Source organism: Acipenser ruthenus, chromosome 6 (assembly GCF_902713425.1).
Source record: "Acipenser ruthenus chromosome 6, fAciRut3.2 maternal haplotype, whole genome shotgun sequence".
Lineage (NCBI taxonomy): Eukaryota > Metazoa > Chordata > Actinopteri > Acipenseriformes > Acipenseridae > Acipenser > Acipenser ruthenus.
This window is the reverse complement of record NC_081194.1, coordinates 45,269,528-45,285,188: the sequence shown is the minus strand read 5'-3', so window position 1 is coordinate 45,285,188 and position 15,661 is coordinate 45,269,528. Positions and strand designations below refer to the sequence as shown.

General features: G+C 36.5%; 1 protein-coding gene across 1 annotated transcript in view; it reads right to left on the bottom strand.

The window, feature by feature from the left end:
- Window positions 1-10,749: 10,749 nt before the first annotated feature.
- LOC117411544 (egl nine homolog 1-like) overlaps window positions 10,750-15,661 on the bottom strand; it is a 66,816-nt gene continuing 61,904 nt past the window's right edge. Inside the window, exon 5 of the mRNA XM_034019183.3 lies at window positions 10,750-15,606. Coding sequence (XP_033875074.3) covers window positions 15,554-15,606 — 53 coding nt within the window. The 3' untranslated portion in view covers window positions 10,750-15,553. The remainder of the gene's footprint in view (window positions 15,607-15,661) is intronic.

Genomic DNA, 15,661 nt, shown 5'->3' with positions numbered 1-15,661 from the left:
ATCTCCAAAGACTTACAGAACAGTGCATTCAAGTTTCCCCCCAAAAAACTTTATTTACAGTAAAGACTGTGGCAGAGTAGGGGGAGGAGAGAAAAAAAATAAGTCTTTTACCTGGCTCTAATTTAATGTGAAGCACCTGAGGCTGATTAAGCCCTGCATAAGAGTCGGGGAAACCCGGTAGACTGGGCTGTCTGTGTGAAGCTGAGGTCTGTAAGGACAGAATAAGACCTGTGTAGTGAAAAGAAAAGGTACTGTGTGAACCTTAATTGTGAAACAAGTATTTTTGCAACCGGTAAACGGCTTAGGCATCCACTTTATAGTTTAGGGATTTAAAGAGTGGTTTAGTTTGCACACCATGTGAGAGTTAGGTTTTTGTTTGTTAATTTTTTATTTCTGTAAATAATAAAAGTGTACATAAGTGCTTTAAAAAAATACCATTCTGTGTCTGTGTCTGGGTCTGCTGATTTTAAAGGGGCAAACGAACCTTAACCGTAAGGCTGTGTTACATAACATTACAAAAGTAAAAACTTAATATTCAGCACATATTAAAGGGATAAAACAGGGGTAATAACTAGCTTGAAGTGAATTGATAACACATGTGCTCAATGAATAATAGATCATTTTACGTCAAAGTGTATGTTGTTAGAACATGACAAATTGACAAAAAAAATAAATAAACATTAGTTATCCATGGAGGACATCTTCAAATCTCAGCTCAGAGTTTTTCAGCTTTTCCCTCAGAACCAGGTTGACACACCAAGTTTCAAGTACAAGGGAAAAGAGCTGTAGACAATCAAATGAATATCTTCTTATCAATTGACATAACTAGTCATTTTCCCGAGATAACATCTTTTAAGACAGCTGTGTGCCAAAAAAGGCATTGTTGGCACTGACCCCTTACGGTAAGGAGCAAAAGCTTGGTGTTCTCACCTGGTAATGCTGGAAGAAGCAGAAGAAAACCAGTTGCCCCATGAATGTTTTTCTTTGCGCAAAATTAAAAAAAACTTGAAAAAATTACTGAGGTCTATTAAAATGATATGAGTTAGGTGTTTCAAACAGCATTATTAAAATGACTGTGATGTTGTGCAGTGGCCGAGGAAGAAAAAGCTATTGTGGGCCTTTGACAGAAAGACAATGATTCTTGGTGGTAAATCTCCCTCTCGACCTGTGAGGGCACTAAGTAACAGGAACAGAATACTCAGGACTACGTGGCCTGACACTTCGTTCCGAGGGGTAAAAGGAAGTCGGTCATGTAGAAAAGAGACAGAGCTTCGGTACACTAACTCATTGACCCTGAGGGGGGAAATGATGTGGCAGCTGCAGATCATAATAAGCAGCTGCAATCATTTACCAAGGGGTCATGAGTGACGGTATAAATAGGGGTTGAAGCAATGTTAACTGTTCCTTCGTTTTGGTTGTGTCATTGACCTGGAAGGACCCGTACTGTTGGTGAAATAATCGTGAGTGTTTGTTTGTACTGTCTATTGTTGAGTGTATTCACTAGACGGCTAACGCATTCCGGAGCTGTCGCCAGAGGCCAGCACAAACCTGGAACAGCACTTCACCTGTCCCACTGTAAAACTGTATTGCACCACAATCACTAATTCACGCACTAACCGGACTTGTGTATGTGTTTTGTGTTTAATGTGGGGATACAAGAACGGGACTATTATTTCAGGACCAGCTTGGGGAATTATAAATGTAAGTAATACACGCCGCTGTATTACTTACCATCATTATTATTTGTTTGTTTCACCGTCAGGCACTGGACAAAAACAACTAATAAAAACAAACCTTTTCACCTGGATTACAATTGTCTGTCTGTTCTTTAATCACCTGCACCTGTACACTATTAACCACTTTGCCACAGGGCCCTCCCAAACTTGAATGTAACACTTGTTTATGCCAAGTCAAGTGTTCAGTATTTAACAATATTCAATTCTCAGAATGTTAGCATGCCTGACACAGTATAAGACTAGATGTAATAAGAAAGGTTTCTACCACTTACTTGCATTGCATTTTGTGTGCTTCTTTACATCCAACACTACACAGTTTTTAATCACAAGCTAACAAGTTCAATCAGAAGTCCCTTCAAGGAAACTTATTTTAATTAAATAAAGCAATAGAACCCAAACAGGGCTTTATCATCTGGTAAGGCCCGCCTCATGTCGTTAAACGTCCCGAGCTGAAGTCAAGGACAGGCATTTAACATAATGAGAAGGGCCTTAACAGACGATAAAGCCCTCTTATAACGGTTCTATTGCTTAGAAAATGGATATTTAAAAAAAAAAAAACATTTACTGTTTTATTTTTTTTTGTGATTTTATGCAGCACTAGTTTTTGTTCCCAGTGAATAAAGTTGTCCTCATTATTCTGTGTGTAATGTGGTTTGCTCAGAATTCCCTCTGAGGTCTGTTAGCCTTCACTCAGGCTTCATCCTCGCAGCGGATGCTTTGTGGGTCTTTCCAATTGCCATATAATAATAATAAAAAAAGCTTCTGCTTACATGGAGCTGTTCTTCAGTTCAGGTACCTCGTACAGAAAAGAAAACATGTACAAATGTTAGTAATTAAAATATCTAGTTATGTAAAGTATTATGATCGTGCTGTTTGTTCAGTAACTTATTTAGAGTGTGTGTTCATAAAGTCAAAGCCTCCTTCTCCTGGCTTTAGAGAAGAGATGCAACGTGCCTTGCAACTCACCCAGGGCGTGGTGATATTAGAGTATATCACACACCCTGAAGTGCCTTATTGCGCTTATAAAATGGGTTTACTAACTAAATTGAAAAAAGAAATTAACAAAAATTGTTTTATAATTTTTTAATTAACAAAAAAGTTATTTTTATAAAATATCCTTCCGCCTAAAGCTGAGCTAAGATAAAATAGTTACATATACAGTAACTTTTTTTATGACGAGAAAGACGTTATTTGCATGGAATACCTGGTTACTATCAAACTGACTTTGCAGTTTACTGTTGGACAACGTGGAGAACTATTGGGCCAGTGTTAAGAAACAATTTAAAACAATGCTGGGCACAGCAGATGAGATGATACCATCTTACCTGAACATGTGTGTGGAGAGAAAGGTACAGCAGGAATGAATTGTTGAGATGCATTTATAAATACTCTGCATCAGATCACACAGCTGCAAGGGGGACCCGTGGCAGCAGGTAGGCAGACCGACCAGAGGAGAAGAATGGACAAACCAGGGGCAGCAGCAACAAAACATCAATTTAACCACCAAAAGTATCTTTTAAGAGTAATCCAAATCTTTTGTAAAAAGCTGAAAGATTAAGATATTTTTTTAGAAGGAGCACAGAGCAATCAGAATGGCAAGCTTTGAATTGATTTGAATACTTACTTTTGCTTTTTTCACTACTTTAATGAATCATTGGTGTCCGATTCAGACTCATTAGATATCTCACGTACACTTCGGTTTCCCAAAAGGTCAATATTTACATAAATCATCAGTCATGTTTATTGTGATAAATTCTAATATGTCTGCTGTTTTTTTTTTGTTTTGTTTTTTTTTAATTCTAGTGGTGTATGGCCATCTACCAGTGATTTGCCCCTTTTTGAAAAGAAGTGCCGACCCATGGTGATATGCTGTCATATCAATACCCCATGTGACCTGTTTTGACCAATCAGGATATAGTTTTTAAAATACCCATTTTACAAGCTTAAGCAAAGTTGCTGAAAGTAATCAGATTGCATGCAGTTGTTTGATTTCAACTCATTCACACCGGAGACTAGTTGCTACTGTGGTTACTGTATTGCAGCTGACAGCAAACCCTATTCTCGATTATTTATTTTACTTTATTTGCTATACTAAATTTAAATAGACATCTAGGACAGCAAGGAAGCAGAATAGTCTCCATTGACAGACAACATTCAGAGGGCGTGTACAAGAATGGATATTTTCTTTCAATAGCCAGAAAAAAAACATGAATATTAAATTTACGTATTTTCGGGCGGATTGCTTTGGAATAATGATTAAACATACTTTGAAAGATAACACTCGCGGTCATTTATCAGAGATTTAAGCCCTCGTATTGGCCAATCAGGTTAAAGGAAATCTCCGATCCATTTTCAATTTTTGTTTTAAAGAAAATAGTGATGTTGGAACGAGGGAGGATAAAAAGTAAATTACTGACACCGGTAGCTACAATGATACAAACATGAAAGTTGTAACATCTGCAAATCTAAATGTGAAGGATATTATCACTGTTGCATTTTTTCCCCCCAAACGTTCATACTCCCCCGGTGCCCTCTGAGTGTGTGGGCCCCTGTGTGTAGTTGCACTGGCTGCACCAGCTAATCCTCTGCCACTGATGTTATGATACATAAAGACAACTTGTGAGTTTGTCCTTAGCCATGCTTTACAGGTTTTAGATTCAATTAATTACTTAAATGTAAAATCAGCAGCTTTAATGTAATTTTTTAAGCTTACATAAGGTTCCAATGGTATCCTTTGATTGTTCTCATTAATGACAGACATACACATTGGTTATGCAATAAAAACGTTATTAAATAAAAGAGTTGCTGTTGTATATAGGCCATGCCACCTAGAAAATAGTATTCATGTTATTGGTGGAAGGAAACTTAGAACAAAACAATATTTAAATATAGAAAAATAGATTAAAGTGAATTACAAGAAAACACTTTATTCTAGGGATTCTGTGACAAAACAATTTTCAGACCTGGAATTATTTATATTGCCACAAGATGGCGCAAGACTTCACATGCCATACCTCAGTGTTAGATACACATAGGGGACATTTCTGATGCTTCATAGTACTGTTTGATTTTGCAGTAGATGACCTGACTGCAAAAATGTGATACAGATTAACTCTTCATAATTTTACAATTGCTTCAATTAATTGAAAATTGTTATATTTTTCAGGACAATAGCACAGATATTTTAAATGTATTTAACTGATCTTATTATGACAACTGTTGATGGTTTATGTGTAACAAGCCATACTAACTGTATAGACTATTGCTTTAAATTGTTTATTTTATTACAAAATCATATTATGCAATAATCTTACAAGAAAGATCTTACAAAAAAGCTTGCAGGATGTGTAAAACAGTAAACAAGCCAGTGAAGAACAAAAACAGAACAGTACTCATAAAAAGAAAAAACAATGATCAGGTCAAAAGATGGGTAGAATATTTCAAGGAACTGTTAAATCGACCTACTCCAGCTGAGCCCCCAGACATACCACCTGCAGAAACTCCTTTGCAGGGAAACACAAACAAACTTAGTAGAGAAGAAATCAAAAAAGCTATATGGAAAATGAAGAGTGGGAAAGCCCCAGGCCCTGTTGGTATACCACTGGAAGCCATCAAAGGAGATTTAAAAATATCCACTTAAACAGTGTTCCAACTTTTCAAGAAGATGACAGAAGAGGTATGTGGAGACTGGAAACATGGTTATATCATAAAGTTATGAAAGTAAAAGGATCTAGAAATTGCAAGAACTGGAGAGGCATCACATTGTTGTCAATACCAGGGAAAGTCTTAAACAGAATTATCCTTGAATGACTAAAGAACGACAAATGGCTAACAGACGAGCAGGCTGGTTTTCGAAAACACAAACCGTGCATTGACCATATAACTACACATCATAGTGGAACAATCAGTTAAATAGAACTCCTCATGCTCATAGAGGCATTTGTTAGTGCAGACTGAAATGCCCTTTGTGGAAACTGATGAGACACTATGGAATACCAGAGAAATGTATTAATAAAACCCCAAAAACATACCAGAATTCATCAGGCAGAGTAGTACACAATGGAACTCTCACAGTCCTTCGATGTGGAAACTGGAGTATCTTACTCTGCTATCTTGAAGCAGCATCAGCAAGGATGGAAGAACTGATACAGATATACTTGGGAGAATAGCAAAGACAAGAACAACATTCTTATCCCTAAAGCAAATTTAGAGATCCAAAACAATATCTCAAAAGACCACAATCCACATTTTTAACACCAATGTCAAATCGGTGCTTGTTTACGGAGGGGAAACATGGAGAGAAATGAAGGCCATGACCAACAAGTTACAAACATTTGTCAATAAATGTCAATGAACAATCTTTGGCATTCACTGGCCAGAGACTGTCAAGAATGAAGAACTAGAAAAAAAAATGGACAGGAGAGACTAGAGTTGCAGATAAGATGGAGAAAATGGGGTTGGCTAGGATAAACCTTCAGAAAACCCCAAACCTGTGTTGCGAGACAGTCGTTGAAATGGAAGCAGACAGACCAAAAAACTGTTTGCACAGAACTGTGAATGCTGAAGTAAAAAGAGCAGAATACACATGGAATAAGTTGGAAATAGCTGCCCAAAACAAAGCGAAAAACAGTAAAAGACCTATATTCCACAAGGAGTAATAAGGTTAAATGATGATGATGACATTACATTAAACAAAATCTAGATGAAATATAGAGCTACTGTACTGTACTGTTCATCCTTTGATATTTGTTTAAGGTTACAGATAAAAACCTGGGTTCAAAAATAATACATTTCAGAATAATTCTTGGTAAAATCACAAGTTAATTACAAGCTTAGTTGCTTTTATTTAATTAAAACATCTTTAGGGATGCTAATTACACAAAGACCTGAACTGTTATTTAACTGGCACTTCTAAGCATAGAGCTATGATAAAGCAACAGCACCGATTAGGGCGCTAACGTAGGTCAACTACTGTACCAAGGAAAAGCCTGATATCATATTGATATTTTATAACTCTCTAATTTGTGGGTTTTATTTAACTTTTAGCCCTGCGATGGACTGGCGTCCCGTCCAGGGTGTAGTCTCGCCCAGCTCACTGCGACCCTGTAAAGGAGTAAGCGGTTAATGATAATGGATGGATGGATGGATTTATCTTTTAAATGCTTTTCTTCAATTTCAGTAGAGCAAATGAGTTACTTACGCAGTGTAATTATCTAGGGGATATTTCTGGTGTTAGTTTATGGTGTCACTTTGTTTTAGACCTGTTGGCAATGAAAAAACTATATGTCATGTCCAAATTGCACACATTATTGTAATATGTACAATATGTTAGGTGGTTTTGTTTTTATTGCATCCACAGCACTCTTGGAAAGTCAGAGATGTGTTTTACTGATAATCATGTTGTTTTTAAAGATAGATGTTCATTGTATTTATGATATAACCTTAGAGCCCTTTGCCACTGCTTTCCACATTCTAAGTGCATTCCAATACTGATTCCAACATCCATTTTTAAAAAGAAATCATAAATGCTGAGGTAAAACTACCAATATTAGAACTTTAGCCTGCTCGACTTGGTTAAACAGAATTGATTGTGTGTGAATAGTAAAGCATGTCAGTGACATTCATCCACTGCCATAGCTGTAAATACAAAATTAGAAAATTAAAAAGTGAATAACCGTGTCCCCATATATACACAACAGGTTTCACATGAAGACAGGCGGACAGATGCCTCTATATACCCCACATTCTCATACTTACAATAATTATGCTAAAGAATGCCCAAACCCAGTTTCTTCAAAAGTAAATAAGTGCTTCTCTGAATAAATTAATAATGTAAGTGTGACATACACACAAACAAATGGCCTCCACCACTTAATATCAAGGAAATGTAACAGTCATATCATTGATTTCCACCCCACTTAATATCACTTCAAAATGCCTGCATCAACTGTACTGTATTTTGACACATTCTGTATACACTGTACTCAACAGCCTTGTGGTCACATGATCACCCAGCTTGACTCGTAGAGATCAGAAGTGTGCGTTCAGTGTTTTTTTTTCACCATTGCATATTAAAATGATAGTCTTGGAAACTAAATGTTTTAAACATAGCCACAAAGGCTGAAACAACTGCTATATGCGAGAAAGGAGGGAAAAAACACAAAAACCCCAACTCTTGCTTATATATTTTCTTCGCACCTGTCAACGATCTCAAAGATTCTTAAAAACAGGAATGCAATTTTGAGTGCCTATCACAACTCTCAAGTGGCTTCTACTACTAAAAGAATACATACAGAAAAGTACTTGGAAAATAAATTAAAATCGTTTAAATGTGTATGTGGTTGTTTGGTTTGTTAGGTTATTGATGAACTCCTGATAATGTCAACTGTGCTTATTGTCCCAATTTATGCTCACTTTGAAGTGATATTAAGCGGGGTTGACTGTATAGGCAAAATTCTACAGTTGATCGGATCAACCTATACGCTGCCCACATTTTATAGCTTATCTATTTAACTTAGTTTCACCTAGCATATACAATATTGCTTAAATTATGTCATGAAAAAACATGACATACAGTATTGATGTCCTGGGCGGACAGGCCAATTACAACAGAGCCTTCAGGTTCAATTTCAGTTGTGTCAGTTACCAAACCACACAAGAGGATCATCATGCATCATCCTAAAACATTACAGTAGATGTGATATTCCCTTATCATTGGTGCAAAGTATTAAGAAGATCCCTTTTCATCTTCACACTAGCATGCTCTACCCGGATTGGAACCTACCTGCATCAGGACCTGGTGTCATGCGGATCGGCTACGTGATTTCACAGTGCTTTTGATAAAGCAGGGTTGACCTGGGTGACAGACGCAAGTACACAATGCGTGTATCAATGCCCCGGAAGCAGCTTGTTACAGACACTTCCATCCAAGCTTCTCTGGATTGAACCGTTGGCCCAAATGTTAATTAGAGCAAATGTTTCTTCATCCGTGCTGCAATCTGGCTCATGGTGTGCCTCAAGCAACAAAAATATGGCTAAACAGAATAAACAGAAACTTTCCTCAAGGAAGTGAAACCTTCCTGCAGGCGTTGCTATTTGTTATGTCGTCAGCTTACCAACGGCCGTCATGCATTTTGTCTTGCTCAGCCTGGATCAAATCATGTCGACCCACATCCTGAAGCCACATCAGGACCCGGGTAGGAGTGCCAGTGTGAAATGGGCTTAACGCATCTAAGTAAAGAGCATGTGTAGGCAAGTGGGGGAGAGCAGTTCAGGTATTAACATACCTGTTTTTTAAAAACCTGTGCTTGTTTTTATATTTACTGTATCATCACATATTTAGAGAGTATTCATGTTGTGCTGTTTCGGGTCATTTCCTCTTGTCTCAGTTTTACTCAGTTTTGTTTGTATGTTTTATGTCTGCAGCTTCTGAATTACGTCAGAGTTTTTTGATCCTAATTAAGTCATCCGTGGCCTGACATTTCCGGGACCATGGTCCAGTGAGCAACTATAGAATGATTACTCTAGTAGCTTGCAGATTTCACAAAAAAAAGTCTCAGCAAAACAAAGTGACCAAACAGTTGGATCACGATATCAGTATTGAAGAGCTATGATCATGTCTATATAACTTAGAACAATACCTGTCACTGTTATTCAACATGTCTGTTGTTTTCTCATCTTTCCACTTTATTTGAAAGTGTGAGTTCTAATTAATGTGACAGCTTCACATATCTCCGATCTCTCCCGAAGGTGGTGGCAGTGTTTTCATCAGGGCTGCCATCCTGGTGGTTACATCATCATTTTCGTCCAGCAAGATCTTTGGGTTAGAACTGGTACAGACTGAACTTTGGTCTGCTGTTGGTGAGCCACAGAATAGAACAATTACCATATTCAACCACTAGATGGTGCCATGCCCAAAGAAAACTGTGTTCCAAACGATTTATACTGGAAATATTGGCAAATAAGACATGCTGTTAGAAGACAGTAATGCTTAGCTCAATTCAGCAGAGCTTTTCTAATTAATAAAAAACTTTTGGAACACTGGTCCCACTGTCCCCAGAACCTTTCTTGGGACGCTCATTTCGTCCCGTTTTTTCCCAGAGCATCGTCACACTGGTAACAGAAATGATAGAATATTGTATTTTCATGCAGGCTGCTGTTTCTACTATATCTAACTTATTACAGTACAACAGGTTGAATGACCAGTAGCATTAAAAAGCGTCAACGTTCATATTTGCAACCACAGAGAATTGTGAGTGGGTTTATCCACCGACTGCTGCTAAAACAAACTGGTAGCTAGTTTACTGTATTTACAGTCACAAGAACAAAATGGTCAGCTGCTCTGTAAACCCCAGAAAAGATTACATTTTTTCCATTAAAGTCAACAAAAATACATATTTTACAAAGGTTTACAAAATGGGAATTTTGCAGAGAAGTAATGGCCAAAAAAGAAAAAAATTAAATCAAAGTTTCACCTTTATTGGAACTGCCATAGGGCATAAACCGTTTTCCTTCAGAATTTAAGACGCAGCCCATATTTCCCACTCTTAATTTGAGGAAAAAAATAAATCATCAAATAAAGATGCATTTACAAAGATACAACCTCAATTACACATATGGAGGCAGTTTTGCAGCCCTCTGCTGTCACACAGAGCATACAGTTATGTGCTGCTTCTCATTTCCATGCGCGATTACTCACACCTGTTTTTCTCCCTTTTTCTGAACCGATCAGCATTTCTGGTCTGTCCAAGCTGATACGGTTTGTTAGAACTGAGCCTAATAACGAAACGCTGAAATTGCAAAAGCTCCTCTTCTAATTCTTCAGAAAGCCAATGACACTTCTTTGAAAGGTGTGTCTTAAATTGGAAGAAATACGGTATTCAGAAAATAATTTGTTTAATACCACATTCTTCATACTCTTGATCAGTTTTTGATCAGTGAGAGTCTTGATCAGTTTTTTTTTTACTTGCCATTTACAACAGTGACGGTCAAAAATAAACACAGAGACATGTAATGAAAATGTTTAACTTGTTTTTATTCATCAAGCAAACTCTTGTTTCATAATTAACACTGCATTTTGTATCACATCTATTAATATACAAAACTTAGTAAACCCATCTCTGCATGCTAGATATCTCATTATGCAATTGGCTTGTGTCATGATTTGCGCTGGACAAAGCGTTATACTGAATCAGAATTAAACAACAAGATGTTAAAATGACTGTTTCTACACAGAAGAGGCTGTTATAAAACATTAACAAAAGGGGGGTTCAACCAGTCACGTACAGCATGCTATTTACAATTTTAAAAACCACATTCAATGGTTGTAAATTAAGAAATATGATTTTGAATTTCATATTGGGGGAAAAATGATATGACCATATGTATATTCATATTTTTTTGGTGTATAACATATATCAAAACCAGGAATAGAGGACCTGTATCTTGGGTGTGAAAATATTCATGAAAAAATGCTGGTTTTGATTCTTGTTTAAGTGCCACGTTTTTTAAAAAGAGAAACATCCCTTTTTTGCTCCTTATTTCATCATAATCATTTAAGGACAAACATACACATGGAAATGCCTAAAAAAGTTAAACAAATTATTGTATTAAATTGTCATTTATATGTAATCTATTGTATTATTACATGGTAACACTGGGTCAATTGCAACGAACTTGCAGAGTTAGTACGGAGCTGCGTATTAGCTAGTACGGTACTATCTCGGGATCATCCCCAGCTGCGTACTAAGTTAGTACCAATTGCATCGAAAAAACAAGCAGAACAAAGTTGGAGACTAGCTGATCCCCAGCTTTAGTACGGTACTAAGGATCAAGCATTGTTGTTGTTACCAAACAGGAACTGAAGGGGGCTCTGAATCATTCTTTCATTCATTCATTCATTATCAGAACCGCTTTATCCTTTTACAGGGAGCCAGACACGGCACAAGGTGGGTCTGAATCAGAACATTTGAAATATTTGTACCAGTAATGTATGTATTTTACGATATTAAGAGCCAATAATCATTTTTACAATGTTACAGATAGGCTGACATTTATACATAAATATTAATTTGTCTCTAAAATATATTTATATGAGTGCACGTAATAATTTATTTTTTTTATTTAAAATATATCTGCATGGTTAAATACTCCATAGCAGGGCACACGGATTGCCTATAAAATACTCAACCAAGTGCACTGCCATGAAATAAACTAGCAAAGCTGGTTTAATTTTGACACTCAACACACGTTCTCATTGGACCACAACAAGTACAAAACAGGGAAGGGGTGGTATTCCGAAGAAGTATCATAGATAATCACTTCTAAAAACACCCTGAGAAGAGCACTGTTTATTTTATTTTTCAATGTGCCCCCAGGTCCTACTACGTAAAATAACACTTAATTCACATTCTACCCAGTGTCCCTACTCCTAAATATCCCTGCTCGCCCCCCCACCCCCCCAAAAAAAATACGTCTCTCAAATGGGATACCTACTATCGCATACTACAGGCTCTACATGCATGACTGTAATGCTTCCGACACATTCCTTCATTATTAGTAGTTAACAGTATTGTAGTCGTAATGTAATTTTACTATTACAATATCTGTACAGGCAGCAGATGCTTCAAATATAGTGACTACATATACAGTACTGTGCAAAAGTTTTAGACAGGTGTGAAAAAATGCTGTAAAGTAAGAATGCTTTCAAAAATAGACATGTTAATAGATTATATTTATCAATTAACTAAATGCAAAGTGAGTGAACAGAAGAAAAATCTAAATCAAATCCATATCTGGTGTGACCACCCTTTGCCTTCAAAACAGCATCAATTCTTCTAGGTACACTTGCACAAAGTCAGGGATTTTGTAGGCATATAGTCAGGTGTATGATTAAACAATTATACCAAACAGGTGCTAATGATCATCAATTCAATATGTAGGTTGAAACACAATCATTAACTGAAACAGAAACAGCTGTGTAGGAGGAATAAAACTGGGTGAGGAACAGCACCTTTCCTTCAAAAACTGTGTGCAAGTGTACCTAGAAGAATTGATGCTGTTTTGAAGGCAAAGGGTGGTCACACCAAATATTGATTTGCTGTAGATTTTTCTTCTATTCACTCACTTTGCATTTTGTTAATTGATAAATATAAACTATTAACATGTCTATTTTTGAAAGCATTCCTACTTTACAGCATTTTTTCACACCTGCCTAAAACTTTTGCACAGTACTGTATATGTGTATATTATATGCACACATTATTTCAGCAAAAATAAACTGCCAGTACATTCTGGAACATTCACATGTCTACCCCTATTGTACTTAGTACGATACTAAAACTCTTAGTCCATAGCAAGAGTTAGACTAAGTTAGTTCCGTACTTAGTATCCTCCAGAGGGCAGCAGCAGCAGTTATTTTTGGGTTCGTTGCAATTCAGTTCGTTGCAATTGACCCACTGTGTTTAGAACAAAGCAGTTATTTTCATTATGGCACTACATATGATTTTAGACAGCCTTCAAGATCCAATTCATGTAAAACAATAATATACCGTAAAGAAATGCCTTAAGCTATGCAGCTTCTGACACGTAGGAAAACATTTGTTGGGGGCCGGTCACCTAATGTTGCTTTGTTTTTATATTTCAAGTTCCACATGTTTCATCATGGCTGTAAACAAAGAGTTTAAACACCTTCTGGTGTGATGACACACTTCCTTTGTAGCCAGTTTGGCTACATCGACTGTGATACAAAATCTGACCAGATAGCCGCGTTCACCCGCTCAGGTGAACAATGGAAACACCCTATGAACAGCCATAGCCAGGAGTACCAGGCTGTGGAAATGGGGCTTAAGATACAACCCTCTGCTGAAGCCACTGTCTGCCATCAAAGAGAAGCTCTGTCATGATGGAGAAAGAAATGGGGTTCAGATGCAGAGAAGGGAATTTAAAGCAAACGGAGCCAACAAAATAATTCCCAGTACATCTTATCTAATATGTGTTGCCATGACTTTGTAAATCTCACATTTTTTTATCTGAAGAAATGCACACGGTTTGCTAAACATGTATTTGATTTTAATGGTGTTTTAGTCAAAGCATTTCTAAACAAAATGTTGATGAATGTCTTTTGCACTCTTTTCCATGCTGTACTTCCCGATAAAGGAACACAACTAACACACATGAATTCTGGTCATTTGAGCTTTTCCCATGACTGAGGGATTTTGTTCAATAACATCATCAAATAAATGACCATTAAAACATTGAAAATCACCTTTAGCATAATGTGTGCATTTTATATAAAGGAAAATGTGAAACCTACAAAATGATGGTAAAACATTTTAGGTAAGATTTACTGGATTTAGTGTCAGCAACATGTACTTTAAACAAAATAAATAACATCAGGAAACATCAGTATTCATGTTATTTTAAGTATAAAGGTCAATACATTTGATATAAAAGCAAACAGACACTTCTTGGTATGTTTTGCCTAACTGATTTGCCTACATGTTAACTTTAGCTTTACCTATGCTCATTAACACAAATTCACCCTCTAGTTTTTCTTACAATCTCAGTGGTGATGGTTGGTAGGGCTCATATAAGTGTGTAGGTGTAAACATAGTGTTGGGGGGGGGGAGAATAACCTTTCACATAGACAAGCAACAGGATTTTCTTCTGATAGGCTGCCCCTTAAATACCATGCTGGGTCGCTAGGAAAATCAAGTACTTCTATGTGATCTGTGAGGATATCAGCAGATGCAATTTGCGTTCACACACAAGCAGGTACTACCAACCGCGTAATCCAATCTTTGTGTTTAATTAACAATGGTGTAAAAATGATACCATTAATGTAACTGTTTATATATCTCTGGATTCATAACAACAACAATCTACTAAAATGTAACACACCAACTTTATAGTCAAACTGTTTGTTTAAAATGACATTTTCTCTCCTTGGAACAAGTTCAGAATAGCTGTTCTGAAAAACCACACAGAGCTAGGGCATGACACCACCTTTGAGACTGGCAAATAAAATGAATCTTGTGTGATTAGTTGTAGATTCAGTATACACTTCTAAAACTATTTTTTAAATGTACTACTGCAGATATGGAAGTTTGTTAAGACAGCTGTGACTTGCTGCCACAACAGGCTGATTTCAGAATCTCACAATTCGACTGATATAGTGACGTTTACAGAACTCAAACACCACATTAACAAACAGCAATTTCAAGTTAGTGTAAGAAATCAGCAAAGCATAGTCTCACAATCCATAAAGGCTGGCGTTAGTGCTCAATATATGAATTTGGAATTGACAAAACTAAAAATGGTAAAAGAGGTTAGTTCTCAGCCAAAACAGTCATGAACAATTACAAAAACAAACACACACTTTCCCTATGCAGATCCTCAATATTGTGTGTATATATATATATATATATATATATATATATATATATATATATATATATATATATATATATATATATATATATATATATAATTTCACATTCAAAAGCAAATGCAGTATATTGTACCTCTTTTTAATGACAAAATTACACAAAAATAAATGAAGACGGTTTTGATTTTTTGTTGTTTGGTCTTATGTCAGTATTCTTCACGTAAGCAAAATTACAGGCTTGGGTATTACATTCCTTGCAGTGCAATGCCATAACATTCAAGGTCAGCTGATGTATTCATTTTCAATTGAAAAAAAAATGTATTAGAGTTCTTTATGTGCAGGAAGCAGGTGACGGTTTGCTTTCACATTCACTGTGCATCAGTTTTCTCAGCATACTAGCAGGGCGTAGAGGGGTTTGGGGATTTACAGGTCAAACTTCAGAAGGTTTATTTAGTTCAACCTTTACTCCCTTTTCTCCTGCACCTGCAAGATAAGAATGTGAGAAAAAAAAAAAAAGTTTTCATTTTTTACCATATTA